At 45.0% G+C, this 26,243-nt stretch overlaps 1 protein-coding gene across 5 annotated transcripts in view; it reads left to right on the top strand.

Annotated features, from left to right (window-relative positions):
• Positions 1–6,604: 6,604 nt before the first annotated feature.
• The window catches only part of akt3a (v-akt murine thymoma viral oncogene homolog 3a), a 42,798-nt gene continuing 23,159 nt past the window's right edge, over positions 6,605–26,243 (top strand). For 2 of the 5 annotated variants that reach the window (XM_040178254.2, XM_078104973.1), the window contains exons 1-2: positions 6,605–6,725; positions 10,103–10,516. In XM_040178254.2, the coding sequence (XP_040034188.1) occupies positions 10,471–10,516 (46 nt within the window). In that variant the 5' untranslated portion in view covers positions 6,605–6,725; positions 10,103–10,470. Of the gene's footprint in view, positions 6,726–6,843; positions 7,095–10,102; positions 10,517–16,186; positions 16,351–17,583; positions 17,649–26,243 lie in introns of those variants that run through there. The other 3 variants (XM_078104974.1, XM_040178255.2, XM_078104975.1) reach the window with 3 other exon arrangements.

Below are 26,243 nucleotides of genomic sequence, written 5' to 3' on the forward strand. Positions count from 1 at the left end.
AACCCAATCGTCCCACAGCTTTTCAACAAATCATCGTTTTCCCATCACAGTGTGACAAGTTCAGCCGCTAAAAGTATTTTCTAACCACAACCTTTCGTTAACCCAACATTAACAGATGTTGTGCTCGTGAAGCCGATAAGACCAACATGTTTGCTTGCAGTTGATTGTTTAAAACATCCAGCAGTCTTTAGCTGCTGCGTTCACTGTTACAAACTCTCTGAGCAGTTAGCGTCATATTTTTGTGGCTCTTTCTGCTGAAAACATCTGCTTGCTGCGGCTGAGCGCGTCGGCGATGAAAGCTGTGAGAGTGAACGGAAACTTTGTAGCTGTCGCCCAAGGCAACAAGGGGAAAGATGCTAAACTGCTTCAAAGGGTTTTGAGGATCTATGGACTCCAACGTTCACTCGCTGTCACTAACCTGCACTGATGCTATCTGCCACCAGCACCACGGGCCTATTACGCCTCTGACATTTGTCAACATTTAACAACAACACCAAAGTAACCAGGCAGACATTGAAACGAGAGAAAATGATGTCACAACATCCTGTCGGACGTTTCCGTGAGCTCTAAAAGCCGACACCCCCCCCCCAAAAAATGTTTATTGAAAACAGGAGAGCAGTTTGAAACAAAAACACAACATGTTCATCCCCGTCCAACAGTCGGACTCAATTAGCTTGATCATCTGGACGTGTAGCTGTGGGGTTGGGGCAGATCTGGCTGTGTGTGTGTGTGTGTGTGCGTGTGTGTGTGTGTGCGCTATGGTAACCACAGAGGCGGCATCTGCCAGGACGCTTTAGCTCTGTTTGTGAGATCCATGTGTGTGGACTTCCACAGGGCTTAGGGAATGTCCGACCCCCCCCCCCCCTCTCCGCTCCCCCCCCATATGGTGAGCTGCCACTAGGGCAACACGGTGCAGCCCTCCCCTGTGTGGGACCTCCAGCCAGCCATCCGACTGACCGAATAAACAACAACAACTGGACACGAGGCAGCGGTGCTGTGTTTGTTGAGATGTTTTTCAGGATGGGTCGTTGTAACGACAGATCACAGAGGACATCAGAATAATCTCCTTCTCACGTGAATTACATCGGTCATATGTCAGTATTTATGCTTTAGTGTTTGCTTTTTGTCAACAGGCTAATTTTCCTACACGCCCTCACAAAACAAATTTGACTTTCAAACGAGGGTCACGTGTTGGCTGACAGACGTCACTGGCGCTGGCTTTGGCTGTAATAAGGGCAGAACAATGGGGAAATGAGGAAAACAAAACACATTTAACTAAGCAGCTGTGAATTGGTCGTAGCTCCTACACGTCTGGTCTGCACTGACAACTTCCTATGAAACATGGCAGGCAACACATTTGGGAAAAGCAAATTGGTGGGAGAAAAACATGATTCAGAGACATCTCCTCCCCTGACAGACATCCTTTCTCACATCTGTCTCCTTCTTCCTGCACACAGATGTTACGTTGCAGTTTGTTCTGAGAAGGAGAAGACGTCTCCTCCTGCGCCTCCCCAAGGAGCCTCTAGCCCGGGGAAAATCCCATTTACACATAAAGTGTTAATGTGTCTCTGTGAGCAAGTGTGTGTGTGTGTGTGTGTGTGTGTGTATGTGAAGACAAATAGAGACAGAGACAGCAATCTTACAAAGGAAGTAATGGAGACGCAGACCAGAAATAGGAAGTGGCAGGATTTGAAACTGGGGGCCCTCGGGGCCATCGAAGGCTTTGGAAGTGTGCGTGTGTGTGTGGGAGGGGGGGGGGGGGGGGGGTACCTCTGCTCTATCCTCTGGCTGTACTCAAACTGTGTGTGTTTTCGGTGTTGATCTCACCCAGTTGTTGGAAAGCCAAACACAGTCTGTGCACCCAGATGTTGACAGATGTGCTGTGAGCAACCTAACCTCTGAAACTCTCTTGCGCACACACCAGGAGACATAGCAACACCCCCCCCCCCACCCCTGGAGAGAATCTTTCTGGCCTGGTTGAGATAATATTTGACAAACATCACAATATTTCCTAAAACCAACTTCGGTCCTGCGGTGTCCTCGAGGGACCGATGTTAGCGGCGCTGTTCCAGATGTTCGATAAATAACTAAGACACACACAGAATTTGCTTCATCCAGATGTGTTTACTTCGTGAGCCACAGCCTCAGAGAGAAACACAGAGAGGATGACTATTACACTAACAGCTGGAGCCCTCCAAAGAACCTCAACCAATGCAGCGCTCCCTAGTGGCGCGGAGGGGTTCCTGCGCACATCTGTGCACATGCAGCGAGGATGTGAGGGACACGAGGTTCATTTGGAGTGGTGGGACAAATAGGTCCATCTGGTGCTGCTATTTTAGGGTTTCGGTTGTTTTTTTTTATTCTATTCCAGCCTTTCCTGTCCAATCTTATTTGTGAAGTCCTGTGTAATCTGTTTTTTGGACCCTTTTGTCTGCCCTACTTGTCCTGTCATATCTTGTCCTGTCCTATCTCTTCCCTTTGTCATCTCTTGTCCACTCTCCTTCATTGTGTATCCAAACGCACCTTATGTTTCTTATCCGAACTCCTCTCATGCTTTCCTGTCCCATCAATCCCTATTCCTGTCTTATAATTTCCTGTCCCATCATCTGCTGTCCTGTAAAGTCCGATCTGTGGTGTAGGTCTGGACGGACAGCACTGTCCTGTTCTTTCCTGTCGTGTTCAGTATAGTGGATCCCTTCTCTACTGCAACACAATGTACTTTTCAATGTTATCTCAGTTCCCACCGATGTAACATTTAGATGATCATAAAATAAAACTAAGAATTCTCTATATCATCTAATAAATATTAACTAAATATTCACAAATTCAGATTCAGGCTTTGGCAAAAACGAATGTGTTCAAATACAAAGTTGAAAAAAATCCAATAAATATAAATATATAATTTAAAAATAAATACATTTTGATAGTTGCCAGACAGAACTTCTAACACATCCTGTAATGTGCTCAGCCATATGTCAAGGTCACACCCAAGCAGTGGCATCAGCCCTCCTCCGGAACAAAAACAGATCAAATTTCTCCCCGTCCTCTCTGTCTGCCATCCTCCCACTGCTTCATTGACTCAACCACTGAGCAGAATCTACACTGATGGCACCCAGTGGAACTCCAGCATGCAGCTGGAAGAGCAGTGAGAGAGGCAGTAGGCATGTGTGTGTGTGTGTGTGTGTGTGTGTGAGAGACAGAAACAGAAGACGAGTGTTCATGTCACACAGTCCAGAGCCTTGATATGTTTACATCAATGATGGAAGGATGGGGTTTCTGGCTTCTCCCACTGTCTCATGCAGGTAACATCTGTCTCCATGGGCTGAGACCCTCATAAATAATATTCACACCTCGCCGACAAAAACACAACACAAGCCTTCTCCGTTTGTCCCACAAACAATGTAACATCGGCCTGCAAAGTGCACGCTCATTCTTCCCATCACTTCTTCTTATGGCGTTGGGAAGCTTCAGAACAAACCTGAGCAGTAAATGAAGAGTCACAGCTTGTGGCTCAGCTCTAAAACGACTCCCACATCACTGCTGCAACTTCCGCTAAGCAGAGGTCAATAACATAATTGCTTTTACGTTCACTCGTAAATAATCCGTCTGTCCGTTACGACTAACACGTGCACAGGCCTGTGAGGGCTTTAGAAGATCATTTTTGTCAAGATGAGGAGTTTATTGTTGTATTACTGAAACTTTTGTAAACTTGATCATAATCTTCTCCCACTCCTTTGGCCTCAAGCCATTCGTTTGAGGGCAGAGCAGCAACCTGAGGAACCGAACCCTCCCAAGCTGCGTGGGGCTAGAGGCATGTGCGATTTGGGGTGGGGGGGTGCAACCAACCAACCTGTCTGCACTTTAGCGGAAGGTATCCACATGCACACAGGCTGGCAAGCATGGACAAACACCGCATGTGCACTTTAAAAACCAATGCGTCAAGGCCTCAAAAACGTAACCTCGTTAATTGGGGTCACTTTAATGTAGATGTGAGAGTAGTAGAAGGATTATCAGGTGATTAACGGTGATTTAAAGTGGTGACGGTTTGAGTCAATAAAGTGATACCCCATTGTTCAGATTAAACACGACATTGCTTCATATGTTGGGACTGCACATGAGCCAAATATACTATTTTTTTACTTCATAGGTTGCTATACGGTGTATATTTATACATTTTATCTGGTCATCTGGTACTCCACTCACTAGATTTCACACTTGAGTGCAAAATAGGTGACCCAGAACAGCGCAGCGCCTTGCTGGACCATACTGGCTCCCAAGCTGTCCTGCTGCACAGCACACCTTCAACACCGTGGCTGCAGCTGCTCTGCCCCGTCTCGTGTGCGCATATGTGCACGTGTCCCCTGCGCGGGGACTGTCTGGCCGCAGCTGTCCTTACCTCTATGCGGGTCTCCGGGGCGAGGCTGACCTCTCTGTCCTGAAGCCACTTCAAAGAGGCCGGGGACGGGCTGAAAGGGGGTCCGAGGTGCCGGGCCGTCCGGCACGGCTGCTGCTTCCCTGGGCTTTGGGAGCTGGGGCTGCAGTGAAGGCAGGGGGGGGGTTCGGAGGCTCGGAGCAGGCTCGGGTGTGCGTTGCAGGAAGTGAAGGGCGTCGCAAACATGGGGACAGGAGGTGCATGTGTGTCGCAGGAGGGCAGAGACAGGAGGCATGGGGGTGGGGATGTTGTTAAAAGCTGGAAGTTTTGCTTTGCGTGTGTGTGCGTGTGTGTGTGTGTTGTTCAACCTGGACACACTGTCTGTGCCCTGGTGTCAACTCGGGGTGTCAAGGATGGGCTCGTGTGTCGATCGCTCGCCAGCGTACCGTCTCACTCACAGGGAGTCGGGGGTCCAGCTTGCGAGAACTTACGGCACATGGGCCCCCGAGGGCCACAGTTGCAATTGACAGATTATCCACCCCACAGACCCACACAAGAGGAAGGGCCAGACAATCTATCATAATGGCGTTGATGATCTCCTGCTTGTCCTTCTATTGCCAACAAACACATTCGCATTATAACCCTTGTGCGTACGCTTCAAACTTTCAAATCATAATTTTAACATGTGTAGGGACGAACACTTGTGTGCCCACGTTGATGACTGACTCAAAGTTGTTTGTTTGTGCATGTGTGTGCGTGGGTGAGTGTGGATGTGCATGTGTGTGGGACACGTCTGGTCAGAGCAATAGCAACAGAAGGGCTCCCCTGTGCTGTCTTTTTTCCTTTTCAAGCTGTCTCTTCACCCCCACCTCCACTACTCTCTCACACACACACACACACACACACACACACACACATATAAAAACACAAACACAAACACACACACACACACACACACACACACACCTTTACTGGCTGCTGGTTTTTGCCCATACTCCCCCTCTGCGCACAGGGCTGTGAGCAAAAGGACAGCTGATGGCAAAATGTGTAGGTGTGTTAAAACAAGAGAGTGAGGAAGGTACACAAATGTATCGTCTGACACGTTAGGTCCACCTGAGTCTGCGCTCTGTGCCATGCCAGACCTACACCCTCTGCCACTGCTGCCCAGCTCAGCACTCCACACCGCGTGGACAGACAGACAAGGTGGGGTGGTTGGGTGGGTTGGAGAGAATAGGATGTGGGAGGACGCTGTGGGGCCACAAGGGCAACACATTGAAATCAGTTTAGCGTTCATAAATTTAAAACGTTTGTGTAAAACATAATGATATTAGTGCTTTTATGTGGAGCAGGAGAGAAAAATGATTTAGTGGGATATAAGAAATGAAGAAATATGCTCTTAATTTCCTTGGCTTTCGAATGACCAGCCATGTGGAAGGATGCCCAAACTCAATATTGCAGCTAAAGTTGCTGGCTTCAGCAATCAGCAATCTGATCCCTAAATGTGCTCTGAACATTTTGGTTTATACTGGAAAGATCAGCTGTTCAGTAAATGCTTTAGTCATGTGCTATGCAGCTGTCTGATCCTTGCGACTGTAAACAACATTTAGGCAATGTACTGATATTAAGAGGCCGCTGGGATTACTGAGCCAACTGACTTTTAACTGTTTGCTCAGTTGCTTAGGAACAACCATGTTTCTGTAAACAATAAACTCAAAAACACGGTAGAAAAAAGCCTCACAAACACCTCAATAACACACCTCACAGTGTAGCTTATCACAATTAATATACTGCTTCAGTTAAATCCCAAGCCATATACCAATTAAAAAATACTCATCAGCCGTCAATCTATGAACTGAATGCATTTGATAGTTAAATATTGTGTCCTTCAATTAAATGTATTTTTGATAACTTGTTTGTTGTTACTTGATTGTTAATACAAAACGTAAACCATAATGGTAAAACAGTTTTTTAGATAAGCAAACAATGAAATAAGAAAAACCTTTTTACCATTTTTATCGCAGGGCTTTTACTCAACTATTTCTACACCGTGTTATTGATACTTTTACTCAATTACAAGTGCTGAGTACCTCTTCAACCACAAACCTTTTCACATGTAAAGTAACTAGAGATTGAATCCATAAAAACAATTGCAATGAAGTAAATGGCATTAATCTCTCCTGGAACCAGGACCTCTACGGGCCTCTCTACCGCTGACTCTCACACGCCGACGGTCTGTTCTCGCGATGGTTGGCTTACCAGCCAGCAGAGACGCACGGGATGTGGGAACAGGATGATGAGAGACGAGACCGAGCTGAAGCCGTTTACACTAGAAACGGCAGGACGAGGCGAGACGGTAGGATGCGTGTGTGTGTGTGTGCGTGCGCGCGCGTTTGTGTGTTCGCGTGTCTGTGCGTGAGAGAAAAGGGGGGCGGGGGGCGGGGGGGGTTGCCGGTCCTCCGAGTGACGTCACTAACGTTAGTCCTGAAAGTCACAACAACCGTTGGCGGCGGTTAACGGTAGTTTTTTTTCCCCCCCACAGCTTCTCGGAAATCCGAATGATGAGTAACGTTAGCGGTAACTGCGACGTTGTTGACTAACTCTTAAGCAAACTTACCTCAGCTCGCAGTTACGTTAAGTCACTCAGCAGGGAGTATAAACTGAATAACGCGGGCGGTTAATGAACAGCAGGTGCACAGGAATACCACAGCACCTGCCGCTACAGGTAATACTGTTGGCTAGCCGCACTGTATGGACTAAAGTTAGCTTCATATGGTGTGTTATGCTAACGGTAACGTTGTCGCGGCGGGGGCGTTACCGCTGTGTTTGGGCCATTTGCTCATGATGCTTAGTGCTGTGATTGTTGCGGAGGAGAGGAACGGTCTCTGTGTTTGTCTGGGAAAGAAAAGGTAACGTTAGTTTTTTGTTGACCGGGGGAAAAAAGTGGTGTCTTTCGAAGATAACTCTCATGTGTAGTAACGTGGCTTTTCAATGCCATGCTGCATGCAACACACGTCAGTTTGACAACCGTGTAGCACCGTGACGTAGTTGTTGCAGTGATGGTGCCGCTCGTGCGTGGTCGTCTCAGTATTTAACACCATATAAGTTACACATCCATCCCAACGGCTATAAGTGGATTCATTAAAATATCCCATTAGTAATGTTTTAAGCGACTAACGTTATTTATCGTCTTGATTGTTCTAAATAGCTGAGAGACAAAAAATGTGGTCTTAGATCAATTTATTCCTTAATCATCTGGCTTGCAATTAATATATATCACTTCATTTGTAACATTATATTCTCAACATCTACATTTTGGCTATGATCACAGCCCTGAACTATGTGTGTGTGAAATGGAAAAAATAGACTTCAGTGTGTAACGTGGTTGTTAAACACTCTTACGAAGCCCGTGTGGTCAGCTATATCGATTTAAAACAGAAGTGATTTTGTGAGATGGATAAAACGCATCCTTTGTTCACAGTGTAGCACTTGAAGTCCTGCCAAAAACTGGCTTTCATTTTAGAAGGAATATTGTTGGCTCACTTCTGCTGATGTCAGCCAGGGTTTGTACGAGGCCCCAGATTATGGCGAGGTGAGGCGAGGTGAGGTGAGATGAGGTGAGCTGGCCGCTCAATTTAGTGTCATCAACCACATTTATAACCATACCAAAGGTTTAGAGTTTGAGTGATTCTCTACCATCAAGGTTTCAGTCCAGGAATCCTCAGTCGGATATATTTATTGAAAAAGGGTTTTGTTATTTTACTTGTTAATTTATTCAAGAGTTTGCAGGCACAGGAGAGACTAAATAAACTCATTAATTCAGCAACTTTGCCTTGGACAAAGTTATTTTTCTTCACACTAATAGCTGTGTAGCAGTGTAACAATGGCTTGTAAATGTTAACTGCAAAGTTCTGGTCATGTCAGAACTCTGTTCATATCGTTTATTTTTTCCCCACTGCCATTCTGTAGAGCTTGATACGCCTCGAGCAACTAATGGCTGACTGTCGATTTGTGGCTCTATTTCCATTGTTCCTAACTTTCCCTTTCTCACTAACTCCTCTCCCAGTGGCTTCGTGTTGTTGCCTCTGGAATGAAATATCATGAAATAAATTTTGTCTGGCAGGTGCTTCCCCCTGGCATAGTTGGTTCATCATGGCAGTGCATATCTCCATAGCAACGGCTGCCCTGGTGACAAGGGGTTGCCACTCTCTGGACATTTTGTCTTTTCCTCTTGTCACGTCTCGAGTCCTCTTGCCTCTCAACATGTTCCCCAGATTAAGGTTGAAGCCAACCACAGCTTCATTGAATTACACTGTAGATTTAAAGGTTAATCCAGAACAGAACAGAACAGAACAGTAGACTACCATAAAAAGGATTTCATTCACTTGGTCGTTGTCGTTGTGTGTGGTGGTGCGAGCGACCGTGCGCACGTGTCCATGTGTACGTGCACTGGTCTGTATGTGCACAGGTGTTGGGGGGGCTTTTTGCACTGAGGAGTGGACACAAAAAATCAATATTATTTCCCACAGTCCAAATAGTTTTATCCAACTAAGGGTCAGAAAACTCTAACGTTACACCTAATCCCACAACAGTCGTTGTAGCCTGAGTTACTCAGTCAATTAAAAAGCAAGCAGCAAAGTAATGATAGCGTTGGTGTTCTATAAAATAAATAAATCTCTAAGTAGTACTTAGAGATTTATTTATTTTATTCAACAGTTATTGGTTCCAACCAAACTTTGGCTCATGGATGGTGGAACCCATCCTTCTTTTGTTATTAATACTGCGTAATCAAGCTCATGGCAATCAATCAAAGGGACCAAAAAGAAGGAAATGGATACATATTGTAAAAGGGTAAATTAAGTTAAAGCATGTAGCCACCTGAGAAGTGTTGTATTAGTCTGCATTTCTTTATTTGGTTTCAGATTAACTTTATATTGCTGCCGCAACATAAATAAAAGCTCCGTGTCCCCTGCCTGTGTTGTGACGCAGCAGTCCCTCCAAGGGTCTGCAGCAGTGCAAACACTAGCTGGTCTGAATACTTATTTGCAGCTACATGGCTATGACTGCTAGCCCTGCCGCTGTAGTGCTGACTTCCATTCAAGCGGAGCAGCGTAGTGTTGTTGCGCTTGTGTAACGCAGTGTAGTGGGGTGCATTTGAGGTGAACACGGCAGCTATGCGGAGAGAGAACGAGAGGGGGGAGGGAGGCGACAGAGAGGTGCAGGGATTTGGGCAGAGAGAGAGAGAGAGAGAGAGAAAGTATGAGAGCATCCCTAACCGCCGTTGTCGCTATTTTTAGCCGAGCCCTACTCCACAGTCCTGAGATGCTCTCCCACCTCCCACATATAGACAAACCAGCCCACACAGCAAATCATTTGACATGCAGAAATACAGCAAGCACAGAAAGGTAGACTGGGTTTGGCACATAGCACAACCTGCTCATATGAATGAATGGACGAGAAACGGAACTCTGGGGTATTTGTTTGGCAATGAAGGTCAGTTATTGCCACGTCAAGAGCGCCGCAATTATTCGTCTTGTTTATTAGAGTTTGAGCAATAGAAAGAGGAACATGACTGTATGATTGGGTGGGTTGGAGGCAAAAGAGCGGAGGCAGTCTTTGGTCTCATAATAAGTTGTTTGTCTTGTTAGATTGTATGACAGGGCTTTTGGAGGGAAGAAAAACAAATTCATGCCTTATTTTCTCTTTATTTTTTCTCCTTTCACTTATTTACAGGCTGAGTCACTGCTAGTGAGGAGGAAGGTCTGGAGAGGGAACGAAAGAGGAGGAGGTGGAGGAGGAGGGGGAGAAGAAGAAGAATAACTGAGGGAGACGGGGAGATAAGCCACAACAGGAAACAAAACACATACACACACACACACACACCGTGTGTGTCTGAGCGGGAGACTGCGCGAACGAGAGGTTGAACGGGAAAGGAAGGAAGGGAGGGAGAGTGACGCGGAGGCTGGGAGAGCCTCCCCCCCCCCCCCACCCGCTCTCCTCCTCCTCTCCTCCTCTTTCTCTCTTCTCCTCTCCTCCCCTCCCTCCCTCTCTCTCTCTGTGGAGCAGGCGTGTAGCGGCATCAGACTCGGCGTGAAGGAACCATGAGCGATGTCACCATCGTTAGAGAGGGATGGCTCCAGAAACGGGGTGAGTACATGCAGTACCCATCTTCCTCTACTCCCTTCCTCTTCTACTCTGTCTCTTGTCTAGACCGAGGGCCTGGCCGTGCCTGTCCACATGTGCCGGTAGGAGGATGGGAGTGTTGGCGATTGAGCGTGTGTGATGACATGAATGTCTGATTATCTAGTGTACGAGTACATTCTTTGTGTGTGTCTGTGTGTTTCCCCCACGGGGATGTGTCTTTTCATTATAAGCCTGGCTGGCTGCTTGTTTGTTAAGCCTCTATGTGCTTCGAGCGGGTTGTGTCTGAATAAGAGTGTGACCATGGGCGTGTGTGTGTGTGTGTGTGTGTGTGGTTAATAACATCTGCCAGGCCGGTAGACACACAGCTGAAACATAGTGTTCTGTCAGGGTTGCCTGTGCACTAGTCTGTGAAACTGGTTAGTTCTTTCTTTCTGAGGTATTATTTAATAGGGTTTGGATTTAAGTCATATGACATTGTGTCGAGAGGGGCACTGATGCATCCTGTTTACATCCGAATTAAAGTTGGTACTTCCCTGTTCTTAGACGTTGATGACTTAAGTTCAGCGAGTGGTTGCTGCAACAAGCGAAAGGTCACTTGTGTGTCCAACTGAACCACTTGACAGTCAAAAAGTGATATACAGTAACTCTGTGATGACTGAAAGGCACTGTAGGAGTGTTTTTCCTTTTTTAACATACTGCCCCCTGCCCCCAAGACTGCAATTGGATAGGTTCGTATGTCTGCCGATGCTGATACCAATGTAAATGTATGTTGTAGGAGAAGATACCCAGGGATGGAATAAGGGGGATTTCCCGACTTTTGAGCGAATGAGCATCATCCCCAGAACTATGTGATGGCGTCTAGGAATGTAACACAAACTGTTGAACAGGAAGTGATGTGGATACATAACAGACAGAAGGCTTCTGGGTAATGTAGGCTAGGGCCGCACGATATACCGGTTCGATATACCGGTTCAAACGGTATACCGGTATAAGATTTCCGTATGGTATGAAAAGATTTCCGTATGGTACCGCTTTACGCTGTAACAACTGACGTTGCTCTTCGGCAGGCGGCAGAATTTATTTTTGCATGTCATGGAGGAGCGCCGAGCGGTCGGAGCTACTTGTCTTACGTGTGTTGAGATTGAGTCATGGTTATAACTTTATAACGACAATAAAACCCCCACAAAAAACGCTCTTTAACAGGGTAAAACACCACGACACAACAGCTTGTGACACATAAACATTTGTAACACAAATAATTGTACATTTATAAAAATTGCTGGGTACAGCTCACAACAAGAAGTAACTCTGCTCCTGCATGAAAACACGGAAAAGAGCGATGCAGAAGGAACAAGGAGCGACCAGAGATGCACCAACACAACTTGTGCCAAGAGAGGAGCTGTGTCTGTCTGGAGGGTTTTTGGTTTTGGAAAATCCGAGTACTTTAACGTTACGTTAGAACAGAAAACGTTTTATTGCAAGGTCTGTCAACACTAGCAGCCACAACAAGCTAACTCGCCGGCCAGTTGGCCAGCGAGCGGCGAACGGCTGTTTGGGTAGCCGGCTGTCCTTTTCGGGGTCAATGAATGAATGAATGTGTTTACTTGAAAAAGCAATACTGTCACATACTGGGATACCGTCAGAATCTTTCTAAATACCGGGATATGGATTTTTGGCAAAACCGCACAGCTCTAATGTAGGCCATCGCCACGACATGTTGGGCGACAGAGTGCTCCTTGCTGCATGGAGCGGATGCCCTCTCGCTATGTCACACACTTACACAAGTACTGTACACACTCAGTGTTGGGAGGGGAGGATCTCTGTCTACCGTATATGTGGCAGCATGCCATTGTGATCCTCAGACAGTCGTCTGTGCATATTAACAGGAACACATCGCCCCCAGTCACGACGCAGCGCTACCAGTGTTTATCAGTGAGGGAGAGAGGTAGAGAGAGATGTAGCGAGGAGGGGGCACTGTTTGTGTCAGGAATATGAATTTTTGTCTACCTCATATGCTAAATCTTTGTCTGTGTGTGTGTGTGGAGGAGCAGAGTCGGGGTGCTGACTCACTGTCCAGGTCGTGATACAGCAAAGACTGCAGTCTCAGTCGTTAGAAATCCTTTTACCGAACCGAAGCGGCAAGAGAGAGATTGCATCTGGAAGGCCCTGTCGTTTTTCAAATCTTCCACATTGTTTTGCTTTACACTAAGAGACCTAAGGACGGTGACGCTAAAATACTGAATGTCAATCAGGAGAGACTTAATATAGAGGGAACAAATATATGTATCACATGGTGCACAACTCACTGTTGTGTTTAGGGGGGTAGTGGTGCCATGGTTGGATCAGGAATAGTCTCCCTCCCCACCATTGATGGTAAAGAGGTAAAGAAAGTTGCTGAAGTTCTGGGTGATTGGAAGTTGAGAGGGACTTCTGATCCCTTCAAAGTAACCTTGGGCCCTGGATGTGATGAATACTAGCAGGGAACGGGATGGAGGACGAGATGAGACGAGAGTTCTATATTTTATGTCTTTAAGTTTGTCAGCAGCTATATGCTAGTTGGTTTGACTGAGTGTGAATGCGAAAGATTTGTGAATGAATCAGAGCATAACAAGAGTAAAGTTCCTCCAAGCTTCACGAGTGGAAGATTGGAGAGAAAGAGCGGGGATATTGTTAAGAAAGAAAAGGAGGAAAATAGTGTAACAAAAGTCTGTATGAAAGATGTTTACGTACTTCTCAGAGGCTTCTAATTCATTCAGTCAGAACAACTGGTATTTCATCAAAATAAAATTACTGCTGACTTTGTTTACATATTAAACCAGATATCGGGTTACGAATCTGAAGTCTTTAATGTGACTAAGTCAGAGTAATGTTTTTTTTGTGTATGTTGGCAGATGCTTGTTAAAAAAAGGTTGTGTTTTTGATAATCTCATAATTGATAATTTTACGTTAAATTAAGGGGGTATATTTCTTTCGTGCAGTTCTGACCCACAACAGCTGTTAAGGATACGCTTCCAATATGGTTATTTTTGTAATTGAAAGATAGTTGGTTGTAAAAATGATTTTATTTTTACAGGTTTGCTTTATATGTTGATCATCGTTTTCCAGACCACTCTGCGCGCGACTGAGATTTAAATCAACATTGTTGTAAATCTCCTTCTCAGGGCATTGAGGGGAGCACATAAATTGCATAAATTTCTGAAGCTCCACCAATGTGATGGTTTGGCTGTCCAGGTCTTATTCTTAGCCTCTCGTACACCAGACATGTTTAACATTTAAAACTTTACTTCCCACGCCATAATGCTTTAACAACGCGATTGTTTGCATTTCTTTTTTTTTTTTGTGACGAAAAGCCTTGAGCAGTCCTCTCGTTGGGTCAGGTAGTCGGGGAACGAGTAGTAGCGGTAACCAACAACGCTGTAACGGAACAACAACGCTGCATACTGTGAGCGCAAATGAATCAACAACAAGCCTCTCTTAAAATGAGGTGTGCTTGGTTATTGCAAAAATCCTAATCAGTCATCGACTTTGGAGACATCATGCTTTCAAAAGGAACATTTTGTAGTCTATATCAGTTAAAGATAAATCCATCAATAGACAGACAAGTTTGTGCGCAGATGCGCTTATATGTCTGTGTATGCGCGCACGAGGCAAAACACTGATCAGTTCAACTTTAAATAGTGTATAATAAGTATTTTTGAACGATCGACAAAATCTTCATAGATGATTCAACCAAATAAGCATAAGAGTGTGATAAAATATAGTAAGATATGAAATCATAGATTGCTCATCACCTCGAGCCAATCATCATCTTATGATGATTTGTCACGGAGGCAAACCTCGGGAACATCTTTTCAGACTGCAGTACACCGCGTCCTCAGGTGACCGACCGAGCCTTTCAGCGCTCGCATGCTCACTGCCATGGCGAAGGTTTCCTTCCTCTTTTCATTAAATCACGGGGCGTGCATCGGCTGCATCATTTCTCTATCTGGGAAATAATGAACACTGGATGGAGGTACATGTAGCAGAATTTGTCGAGAGTACAAAGGCTGCAGACTTTTCAGAATATATATCCAATGTTTGAAAACACGTTGTTCCGTTTTCAATCATAGTGGCCGAATGACTTTTTCAAAGTGACTTTGAATGACATGTGCTAGAATATGTAACGCATAGATGTTGGCTACAGCCAGGTTTGGGCTTGGATGGACATTGTTATATATTCAATGTTGTGTTTTAGGGGGAATCGGACAAAGCTGTTTCCGTGCATCTTTTTTAGGAGTTTGAATGTGAAGAGAACTCCTTTTCATTTCCACGTTTGCGTTGTGTCAGTCCGCGTGAGGGCACAGAGGTCACGGCCAGCCACTGCAGTCGAGGATACTGTTACCTCCACCGGCATCAACCCACACAGCAGTCAGCACAACAGAAGGAAGTAGGAACACAGGGAGAGAGAACAATGTCATATTGTTTTTTTTTGGTTGACATTACCGCCCTCCAGAAGTGTTTTTCTCTACAAAGCTACTAATTGGATTAGACAGGTGTTACGAGTGCAGGAAATGTTGTTGCTGACTCGCTTTTCAAGTAATCCAAGATCAATGGTTCTTTGCCTCCCAGGAGGGTTTAGGCCATCAATGTTCTGATGAATTCAAGAGCATGTTGCACTCATTCCTTTTTAACAATTAAACAATATCTAAATCTAAATTTCCAATAAATCTTGTGTCATCTGATGTCTGACTCATCATCTCAGTAGCTGAGAGAGTTGTACGTTTTTCTCCTTCCTTTGTCAGTAGGATGCACTTCAACTTATTATTGTCACTTTCTGTGAGCATTTCGGGTAAAAACTCAGGCGGGTTCATACGGGTGTGGTTACATTCATGATTACATCGGCAGGATTTTTTTAGTGGACTTGATGCAATATTAAATTACTATGCCGCGTCCCACCCAGTGAAACGTTCTGCATGTCTTGCTGGGGCTCTCTTTCTGGAAAACTGTTCTGCTCTTGCTCCTTATATCTATAACATTGTTTGCAAATCACATGCACAATATGTAGAATTCATATCACAGTGTTGGCTCCTTCATTAAGGACATAGAGCTGAAATTGCAGGCAACACACCCGTCCTCTTCTACACACCTTTCTCCGTACTCTCCATCTCTAAAACGAACCGTCACATCCTCAGTCTGGGCCAAAGTGTCTATGTTGGAGTGCTGTGGGGTTCATTGGGTGCAGTGCAGGGAGGCAGCCATCTTGGCTCAGTGAGTTCATGGAGTTCAATGTTGCTGGAGGCTGGCTGGCTGGATCAGGTGGCAGTGCCAGATCCCTGATATCAATCACCAGCCGTTACTGCTGCTGCTGCCGCCACCGCCACTGTCTGTGTTGCCCTTCTCTCCTCTCCTCATCTGTGCTGCCTCTGCTCTACACACTGTCAACACAACTCAACCCTTTTATTGCAATTCATAATCTCTTTCCCTCTCTATCTCTATATCTCTTACCATCTCCCTGCACTTTCTTTTCCTTCCTCTGTCTCAAACGTGCATACAGACCAGGCAGTAGCAGACAGGCGGACAGTACAGGCTTTGTTATGAATGGCATCCTCTTGCACATCCGGAGGAAGTGTACGCTCTAGTGTGGCTTTACAAACTGTCTCCATTGTCCTAAGAATGACTCACTCTTCACTGCAGAGAATGGCAGACGGACAGACAGCACAGTGCAAACAGGCAGACCGGTCTGCAGAGCCCACAGTCAAACAGAGGAGAGACGGGCAGTGAGACGGGTGGTTTGTGACAGATACAGCAGGAGCAGAGGCAGACTGCTTGCCAATACAGAAGAGACCTGCAACCTGCAGGTACGGACACAGAATTAGGGACAGATGGGTGACATTTAGTTTTATCATCTTTTCCTCTTTACTCGCTCTTTAGACAACCAATCAGAGACAGGGTGGGAAGGAAGTTAAATGTACATGTTGGTATAATGTTGACTTTATGTTACCTTGCATACGCCCAGCTCTACATTTCCAATGCAGTAGCTGCTGAGTGTATTGAATGTTGTAGCTTCTGACTTGCCTCAAGCTCTCCTTACACTTGCAGATAGATGTATAGCATGAAGTTCTACAACTCTGCAAACTCAAAATAAAATCGGTGGAAAGAGATACACCAGCAGGCATCCCTGAAAAGATCAATACGGGCAGAGAGAGGGATTAATGGAAGAGTGCGTGAATGAGCAAATGAAGAGTGAGGCAGTCGTGGGTTGATGAACGAACAAATCAATGAATGAAGTTATGATTATTGCAGATGGAAAACTTGGATAGAGAGAAGGGGATGAAGGGAGGAGAGGTTAAGTGATGGGAAAAATTATGTAGCTCAGAAACTTTTAAATGCTGACTTATACATATGGTCACTATAGATAAATGCACACGCATTCACACGTACACTTTTCTAAACTGCCTTAATCTGCGCTATTTGATTAATACGGCATAGAAAGTACCAATCAGGTGTGTCCAAGGTTTAGACACACTTCCTCATTGAATGAGAAAATGTCTCCAAACCTTTGACTGGTATTGTATATATCTTCCCCCTAAAATAAGATAGTGAGGGAAACTACACATGCAACGTTTAGGTGTTTTCTTATGCTTTCCATCCACGCCGATCCATTATGCTGCTGATCCATTATGCAGCTAATTAGCTGCAGCATTAGCATTAGCAACAGCTCTTAAAGCGCGTTCCATGTGCTTTAGTTTGTAGGAACACAGATATAAGACCAGAGGGGCAGTGTGTGTGTGTTTGTGTAGTGTAACATCTTGAGTCATTGTGGCCTGGTTAGAGTAGTCTTTGAGGTGATTAGAGGAGGCCTGTGAGAGTGGGGGTTGGTTTGGCTGATTTAGGCCAACAGATTAGTGCCTAGTGGCTAATAGCTAGTGTAAGTGTTTGCTGGCAGGAGAAAGACCACAGCGTGTGACCATTTGGCCTCATATTACCACTTAATTTGTTTCTTTGGCCATCCACGTTTATAAGATATCTTGTCCAATATAAGCATTATATTTTTATTATTCTGTACTAAATCTGTGTCTGTCTTTCAAAAGACTCCTGTGATTCCTGTTCCTGAGCCTGGAGATCTCAATTCCAACTGTCGTTTCTCCAAAATTGGGTAAAATCGATAATCAAATATACGCTCACTTAAAGATAATGAAAAGTTTGATTCTATGTGTTTCAGCCTTTCAGATAAACTCCTGTTTTTTTATCTTCCTTTTATTTTATTGGTATGAAAGGTGGCTTCAAACAAGGGCAGTAGTCCAAATAGTGGTCGCTGGTTCACATCTGGTTGCCAAGGGAAACTGGACAACCATTGTTGCTCTGAAACATTAGTTACATCCTTGATGTATTTTCTCCTATTCACTCTTCTACTGTGGCAAAGCTCTGTGTTGCTTTATTCGTTGCTCCAGAGAGCATCCTCTTACATTTTGGGGTTTCTCAATTGATCACCCTGACTAAACGGCACTCAAATACGACGCAGGGATTTCCCCCACCATTATAACACCCCCCCCCCCCCCCCCATCTGTTATTTTTTACCCCCCCCCCCCCGAAGTTGTAAACCTAGGGGAAACACTGCTATTGTAAAGCAGAGCCACATACTCACGTTTACAGGCCTAATCATTAACCTTGCCTGACTGTTGAGCAAAGGTCATCAGAGATTTTGGAAACCATCAGCACTGTTAGTGGGTTCGTACGTGGGTTCGTGGCGTAGTATGCCAATACTGCTCTGCCGGGTCTTAATTCCAATGATAAATATGTTTTTAAATGAACAGTGTTCGTTTTCTATGCCTCTGATACGGAAGCCGGATGTGGAGTAAAGATACAGAGAAAGCTTTTTTCTCTCTGTTAAAGCTTCCGTTGACTTTGATTACCGAGGTAAATGTATGGCGCCTTTGGTGAGTTGGGTTTGAGTCCGCTCCGGTTTTGCTTGACTTAATGGTTGAGCTACATGCTGATGTCACAGTGGCCAGGATAAAGGGCCGGTCCGTCTATTTATATCTTGCCACCTGTAATCTGTCGCTGACAGGATTAACTAAGCCACGAGCTTCAGCCTGCTGTGTCTCACACAAACACACACACACACACACACACACGAGAATGTGAGTGAATTAATCCATACATTCATAAAGATATACAGCAACATCATTGTGTAAAGTACATTTAAGTAACAAAATCTTATAAAATGTAATCATTATTAGGATATTCTAGGAAAAGGACAAATATTTTTAACCAACCGGTAAATGTGGCACTGTAATCATGTTACAAGCTTTTTTCCCCTTCTATTTGTGTGCATGTCTCTCGAGTTTCATGCATCTTTCACAGAGTCTCATTTAGTTAGCCTGATTAAAAACCGAGAGGTAGAAGAGCCCAAACATTGACAGGATTTTTTTCATCCTCCCTCAGCCACCACCGTCTCTGGTTGCCAATCTTCAGTCATTAATTAGCTGTCCATGACAAAATTCCCAGTTCCCAATCTGATACTAGTGTAGAGCAGCGGACGGCGGTGGTAATCGTGTCAGCAAGACTTGGCTCAGTGTTCTGAGGGGGCTAAATCTCTCCCATATGGTCCACTGGCTGAAGCCCGCACCTTACCAAGCTCTCATTAAACTAGTGCTTAATATACCAAGGTAAAGAGGGATACACACACACACACACACACACACACACACACACACACACACACACACACACTAATGCACACACTCAGCTGTAAGAAACAAATCAAGACATCTGACAGGGGATTGGGCACAAAGGGACTGCAAGACAAGGAGGTGGTGCTTGTTTCTGTGTTTTTGTGTGCATGTGGTGTGCTGTGTTTTTGAGAGGCTGATGCTATACAATTGTTGACTTGCCATCTGTCATCAAGAAAAGAGTTCTATCTTTGTTTATGTGTGTGTGTGCGCGTGCGCCTGTGTGTGTGTGTGTGTGTGTGTGTGTGTGTATTTACTGAGGAAAGATGAGACGGGAAAGAAAGAAGGAAACGGTGAGTGAGGTGCAGATGTCTCTCCGCATAGCGGCTGGAACATGAGGTTCAATGGCAGGCTGCTGTATGAGAGGAGCTGGAGGAGGAGAACAGAGAATAAAAGAGGCGAACATCTGCCATATTCAGATATTGCTCCGTGGTTTGAGTGTTTCTACACAATATCTTGAGCTTTAATAGACCTGGGAAGCGGCCTGCTCATTAAGTGTTTTTCTTAAGGCTTCAGGCGGGCAGCTTCAGAAAGCACCGTAATTGCTTTTTAATATTCTTTAGTACATTTTATCAATACGTGCTTGACTTTCAAAAAGAAAGTACAATGTTTTTGGTGCACTGCCAAAAGTTGGTTCATGTACATCTTTTTTTTAATACCCAGAAAATGGTAACGGTAAAAATCCTTCCCTTAAAACAGCTAAAATCCTCAAATCTTTGCTTGATTTAACACTTTATAGCTTTGGTTGTGATTCGTGATTTGTTGTTGTTTTTCTTAGTTTTTTTTCAGAAAATGTTGTTTTAAAAGAAAAACATTTCAACCAAAGAATATTGGGATCACATCTCACATTTGTTGACCCGTTTGATATACATGTGTATTTTTTGTGTCAGACAAAGATGACAACCGGGCACACCCATGTTGTCATCTTTGTCCACTTAGAATCGCCTCTGAGCCTCAAGTGCCTGATGCTGGCCAGCTGAGGTGGACACGTTGTCAAAAACAGCCTCTTGGACAAACGGACATTACATCAAGACAAACACCAGCTCTCAGGAAGGGAGACACAAGAGTTTGAGATGAACTTAACCGAGCTTCCCGTCACCTCAAAGTGGGATAGATAGACGCGCAGGCCAGTCCCTAATTGCAATCCCTCTTTGATTTTGATTGCCCAACCTCTGCAGTACTTCATACGGTTTGATGACCAATCACAAGCAAGCAGCATCTTGTAAACAAAGGTCACATGGGCTGACATGTAGCTTTTCGGTTGCGCATGACTGAGCGTGACTGATTGCGAGGGAGTTGGATGAGCCAGTGTTTTGCACCCTGCTCCGTTTCGTTATGTTGTTCTTCACGAGCATGATTAACTGCAGCCCATCGCATTATTCTGTGTTTCATCCAGATGAAAGCACCTTGTACCTCCGTCTCCTCACAGACAAACGTCATGCCCCAAATCACATAGAGGTAGTCTGTGCTCGCTGTCACCTGCCCACAGGCACTAGTTAAGGAGTAAGTAACCCAGAGTGCACCACTAGAAATTCTGTTAGACAGACCTAGAGACACAGACAGACAGACAGGTGGACAGACAGACAGAGTAGCCAGGCAGGACAGAGGGGAAGGCAAAGAGCAGCAGTTAGTGAGGTGAAGAGCACTTGCATGTCGGCCCTTCAGTGCAACACATGAATAAAACCTTTTAGAATGGCACAGAGCGGCTGTGTGTGTGTGTGTGTGTGTGTGTGTACTCGCATATGGGGGTCGGAAAAGGGGGTTGGGGGGATGCACTTGACAGTGGTTGGGGGGTGTAGTACTTGATTGTTTACTCTAGCCTGCTGCGCTGAGCTATTGTGCTCCTGGTGTGTGTGTGTGTGTGTGTGTGTTTACCGAGTATACTGTGTGTGTGTGTGTGTGTGTGTGTGTGTGTGTGTGTGTGTGTGTGTGTGTGTGTGTGTGTGTGTGTGTGTGTGTGTGTGTGTGTGTGTGTGTGTGTGTGTGTGTGTGTGTGTATAAGTTTACAGACAGACAGGGAGATGTACTGCACAATGCCTCTCTGCTGCTCTAAGAAGGGAGGGGACGCTTCACAAAAGACCAAAGGGGTCTTATTTTGTTCTCACACACACACACACACACACACATAACGCCAGCTGCCGCCCACTGCCCCAGCATTTCTGAATTAATAATACAGAGCCAACCACTCTGGAATAATAGTGATGCACACACACACACACACACACACACACACATATATACGCACAAAGCTTTGCACCTGTTCACCACTGCTCAACTGGTCAGGGTTGGGCTGGTTTACGTCCCCCATCCGCGCAGACACACATGCACACGCACGTGCGCACACACACTCCTTGTTGCCTGTCTGATGGACGCAGCAGTTAGACAGCTGTGTTTGTCTCCTGACCCTCACTATCTCGTTCTGATCGACAGCTTTTCTTATTGACTGATTGGTCCACCCGTCTCACTCTATTCATCTGATCGGTTGTTTGTAGGTCCAATGAAGAAAAGTAACAGTAAGAATTTGAATATTAATGTCAGATTTCATTGGGGAACGCCAAATGGCCAATCTTGTGTGCACAATATGAATATACGGACTACTGACAGAAAGAGGTTAACCACAAGTCAGGTAATTATGATGATCAGGTCAGTATGTGAATAGAAAACGATTCTTACACTGAAAATGGAGAATGTCAAATAATGTGAATAGTTTATATTTAAGATAAATTCCGTCAATTGTTCTGCTTAAACGGTAAAGGGAAAAAAAACAACCTTTATTTAAGTCGATGACAGGTCGTACGGACGTGCTGTAGGTTTTAGAGTTCAATTTAGAGAAGGACGTTTAGCGTGTTGAAAATAAAGTCTATGTAATGTGAACTTCAAGGATGTAAACCAAATGAAGAAACCAATGATGCCAACTCACAGTGTCATCCAAAGGAGAGTACAGAGAGACGCAATACACCAGCAATCAGTGCAATTTGATTAGCCTGCTCATTGCCTCTGTGTGCCTTCCCTAATCACATTGGATGCACCGCCTCTGAACACAAGCAGCACGGCTTCCCTCGTGTTACTGGCTGTATGAATGAGAGGGCGTTTTGTGACGGTTGGCTTCGATTGAATTTTTACCGACTTGACACTCTAGAACACATCCAAAGGGATCTGTCTTTTGTGTCTTTTGAATGGAATGTTACGCTTTGGTAGATGTGTGTGTCTTTTTATGTGTATGTGCTTGTGTGTGTGTGTGTGTGTGTGTGTGTGTGTGTATTTATGTGTGTAATGGGAATAAACCTTTTTTGGGGGGGGGGGTTTGATGATCTCGACATGAACCCAAGATTGCCCCATTAGGCTAAAAGTAATAATAATATATATGGCTCCTGCAGTATGTGATCTTGAACTGTTGCATATAGCGTATCCCTGCTTGTTTTTCATATGTCGCCAGCCTTATCGTCTTCTGGTTAAGGCTGCCACAGCTCTGCTCCTAGACTCTGACAAACAGACAATTCATGACGACCTACTGTGAAGGAGGTCACACTGGGCCCAGGTGTGTCTTGTGCCACTAATGGTCCCGCTTCACAGGACGGGCCTCTGTAGTCAGAAGAGCACAGAGCAGGAAGCCAGCCAGCCAGAGGGGCCATCACCCAAATCTGTTGGATTTGTTGAACTTTGATGGTGCCAGCTTTCTAAATTTCAACCTCCTCCTCTGTGTCTTTTCTGTTTATACCATACGAAGATGATGATAGTTGTGAAAAGTGAGAGATGTATAGCTTTCTCATATTTACTTGTTCCAAATAACTCCTCATTTCAAAGTCTTTAATGTGTCGTTATCAAAGAACAGATGCTATATGTCTGCAAAATAATTTCAAGTTCTCACCTAATTTTAAGTCATCACCTGACTTCCCAAAGTGTCGCAGTACAACATCATAGAGAAATTCCCAAATAAACTGGTCTAATCGTATCCGGGCCTTTAGCGGCTCAAGACCCGGATACGATTATGCTAACTTGGTCTCTCCGGCATAATAGTTGATACTAATGCTAAACCCAAGTTCAGTGCTTATGTTTATGCATGTCCCCAACCACCACTTCCTGGTGGATTTCTTTATTCCCCAACAATAGCTGAGCTCCAGCGGTCAAAGCCTTCTTTGTGTAATTGTCCATCTCTCCCTTTAGTTAGTAATGTCACAGACCCACAACTTGTTGGACTTGAATCCTGAGTTGAATACGTTTGAAAGTGAGTTGGAGTAATCCGTGTCTTACTGTTACACTAAATAAAAAAAAATGATTTGTTTGTTTTATTAATGCACAACATAACGAGACAGATTAAGTAGTTACGGGAACTGTAGGTTAGTTACCTTCACCCACCCACTGTGTGTTTGTGTATGTCTACACATGAGTGTGTGTGGGGGTTAGAGAAGTTTGTGCCTGGCACAGGTGGTGTTGAGCAGCAGCCCTCCAGCTAAGATGCTAATATGTTAACACTGCACTAATCCTAGGGTGCTTTAGGAAGCAACGGATCCCACCCCACCCCTCCCCCCCCTTCAACAGCACACATGAACAAACCCTTCTGTATCTCACATTAGGCTTTACTAGACTTACACACAATTTTTATATATATATATATATATATATATAAAATAAAAAATAATAATTAATACACACACCAGCGCTCTGGATTAGGATGAGAGGCGTCTCTGTCAGCATCACAGCGGTGGCCGTGATGCTCCAGGGAGCCACCACCATCTACTGGAGAGTAACGGTACTACGTGAGAGGAATGTACTTACAATGACCAAAAGAATGAACCAGCAAAGAAAAAAGAGGATTAGTAGGGAGATTTTAAAAAGTGGGAGCTTTGCACTCATTATTAGTATTTTTATAGTTGACAAATACTTACAAACTGCGTGTTTGTAAGTGTTTGTAAAACTGTGGACTTGCAATGTGTTGCCAGTGTGTGTATCAGTGTTTGTATGTGCGTGTGCCTCCTCCTTTACCAGCTGGGGGAGCTGAGGGGCACCAGGGCAGCCTGTGTGCGTCTGCGTGTGTGTGTCTGTGTGCATCCAGCACAGCCTACCAGGAGGGGCTGGCTGTGTGCAGCTGGCTGTGTGAAATCTCCTAGTGGCCCCCGAGGGATGGCCACACTCCCGTGGGTTTCCACTCTAATCTGTCCGCCCTGTGGCCGCCCTGCCCTGTCCCGGCTCCCCTGTCACTGTAATGGCATTAACCACGTACACTAAGCGCCTCCTCTCTCTCGCTCTGCCCTCCCCCTTTACTCCAGCATATTCTTCATCCTCCCGCTGCTGTAGCCTCATTCAACAGACTGAGCCACGGGCTTCAAAAATTACTCCACTGCCGAACCTTTTAACCCAGCTGCAGCCCCAGCTTCAAACTGAATGGCATTCTTTCGATTCTAGAAATACTTTGCCCTCCTTTTTGTATAATCACTACACAAGTGGCAAAAATAGTAAAAAGGTATGGCACACAGCACCGCTGTTATGTTGTCAGCGATGGCTGTATTCAAAGAACTCACACGCACAACCTCCAGCACTCTAACACCTGTCCTGCACCGATGTGCTAATGAGACTAATTCACTGTAAGTGGATTGACTTTAAAGAACCTCGATTCGCCTTAAGATGTCTGAGCAGACTGAAACTAGATGTGTCGAGGTCACGCAGGAAATAGGCAGAGGAGTTTAGTATGCGTTATTAGTCTTTATTCATGTTGTTTATTTTAGCAGTACTAGTGTAATGTGAATCTTGCTTGCTTCTGTCCCTCAGACCGATGTATGCATCAAGTGTCTTACGGCCCAGACTCCCACCATCGCTTCCTTCCACCTTTCCTCCTCTTTCTTTTACCCATTCGCTACCTGCCTGATGCTTAGCTAACCTTTCTTCATCCTCCTCTGTGTGTATTAGCTGCCTTTGCTTAGAATCAGCCACTAATGCTCACACACAGAAACACATGATGTTGTGTCTGGAAGTGTTGTGACCTTTCGTCCATGAGGAGACCGGCTTAGGCAGCCGGTCAATCGTTTCACCCGTCAGTGTGACTGCATGATGCTGTTGTTTAACAGTGAAGCATCCAAACTGCTACTCTGAGAAACGGTGATTGGCTTTACATTTAACTTTGATACTTTTATTATACGGATATACTGTTGAAACATCATTTTTTAATTTTTGTTTTCTTTGATTGCTGTGTCAACATTCTGGTCTATTTAACGGCAGAGTGAAGAATGCCTTCTACAAGTTCCCAGATCTCAATGTGAGCGTTTCATAGCTTTGATCTGACCAACAGTACCAGATAAAGAGATTCAATTTACGAGGATTTAAAAAAGGGAAAAGACGTAAATTGTTGCATTTAAGAAGTTATCAACAATCAGTTTTGTCTTTTTCTTTTTTCTTTTCTTAGTGACTTAAATTGTTAATCTAGCATGTTGCGGGCGTTTCATCTTTCAATCGACTAATCATTTTATCACATTGTTTCTGAACCAAAACCAAATCTAGTTTTGTCACGCAGACAACCTGGACGCCACGTTTGAAAACCTCTAGGTGAGCTTACTTATCTTCTCCTTTGATTAGTCGGGCAACCAACCAGCCGTCTACTCACTCACTGGGTTTGTTAACTTGTATTCTGTCCCATTACAGCCAAACACTCTGTTTCTACTGCTGCGCGCGCGTGTGTGTGTGTGTGTGTGTGTATGTGTGTGTGTGTGTGTTGTTATGTGGCCAGGCGACACATTCCTCTCCCTGTCGGTGAGCTGCTGTGTATGTGCTGGAACGTGGCACAGCCCTCCCCTCCATCCGCCTCCCCCTACCTCTATGCACCACCACCACCCGCCGCCCCTCCAGCTCCCAGAGCGCCAGTCACACAGCCCGTCTCCGCGCCATCTGCATATCAGCTCCAGCCTCGGCCAAAGCATTAAATTAAATCCCTGTTTGGGTTGATTAACAAATGGCTGGTGAGCTCACATAGTTATGCCGTTATTTATTTATTTCGCCATCAAGGCTTTCCGTTTTTTTCGTATGCTTCG

This window comes from Gasterosteus aculeatus, chromosome 6 (genome assembly GCF_964276395.1).
Source record: "Gasterosteus aculeatus chromosome 6, fGasAcu3.hap1.1, whole genome shotgun sequence".
Lineage (NCBI taxonomy): Eukaryota > Metazoa > Chordata > Actinopteri > Perciformes > Gasterosteidae > Gasterosteus > Gasterosteus aculeatus.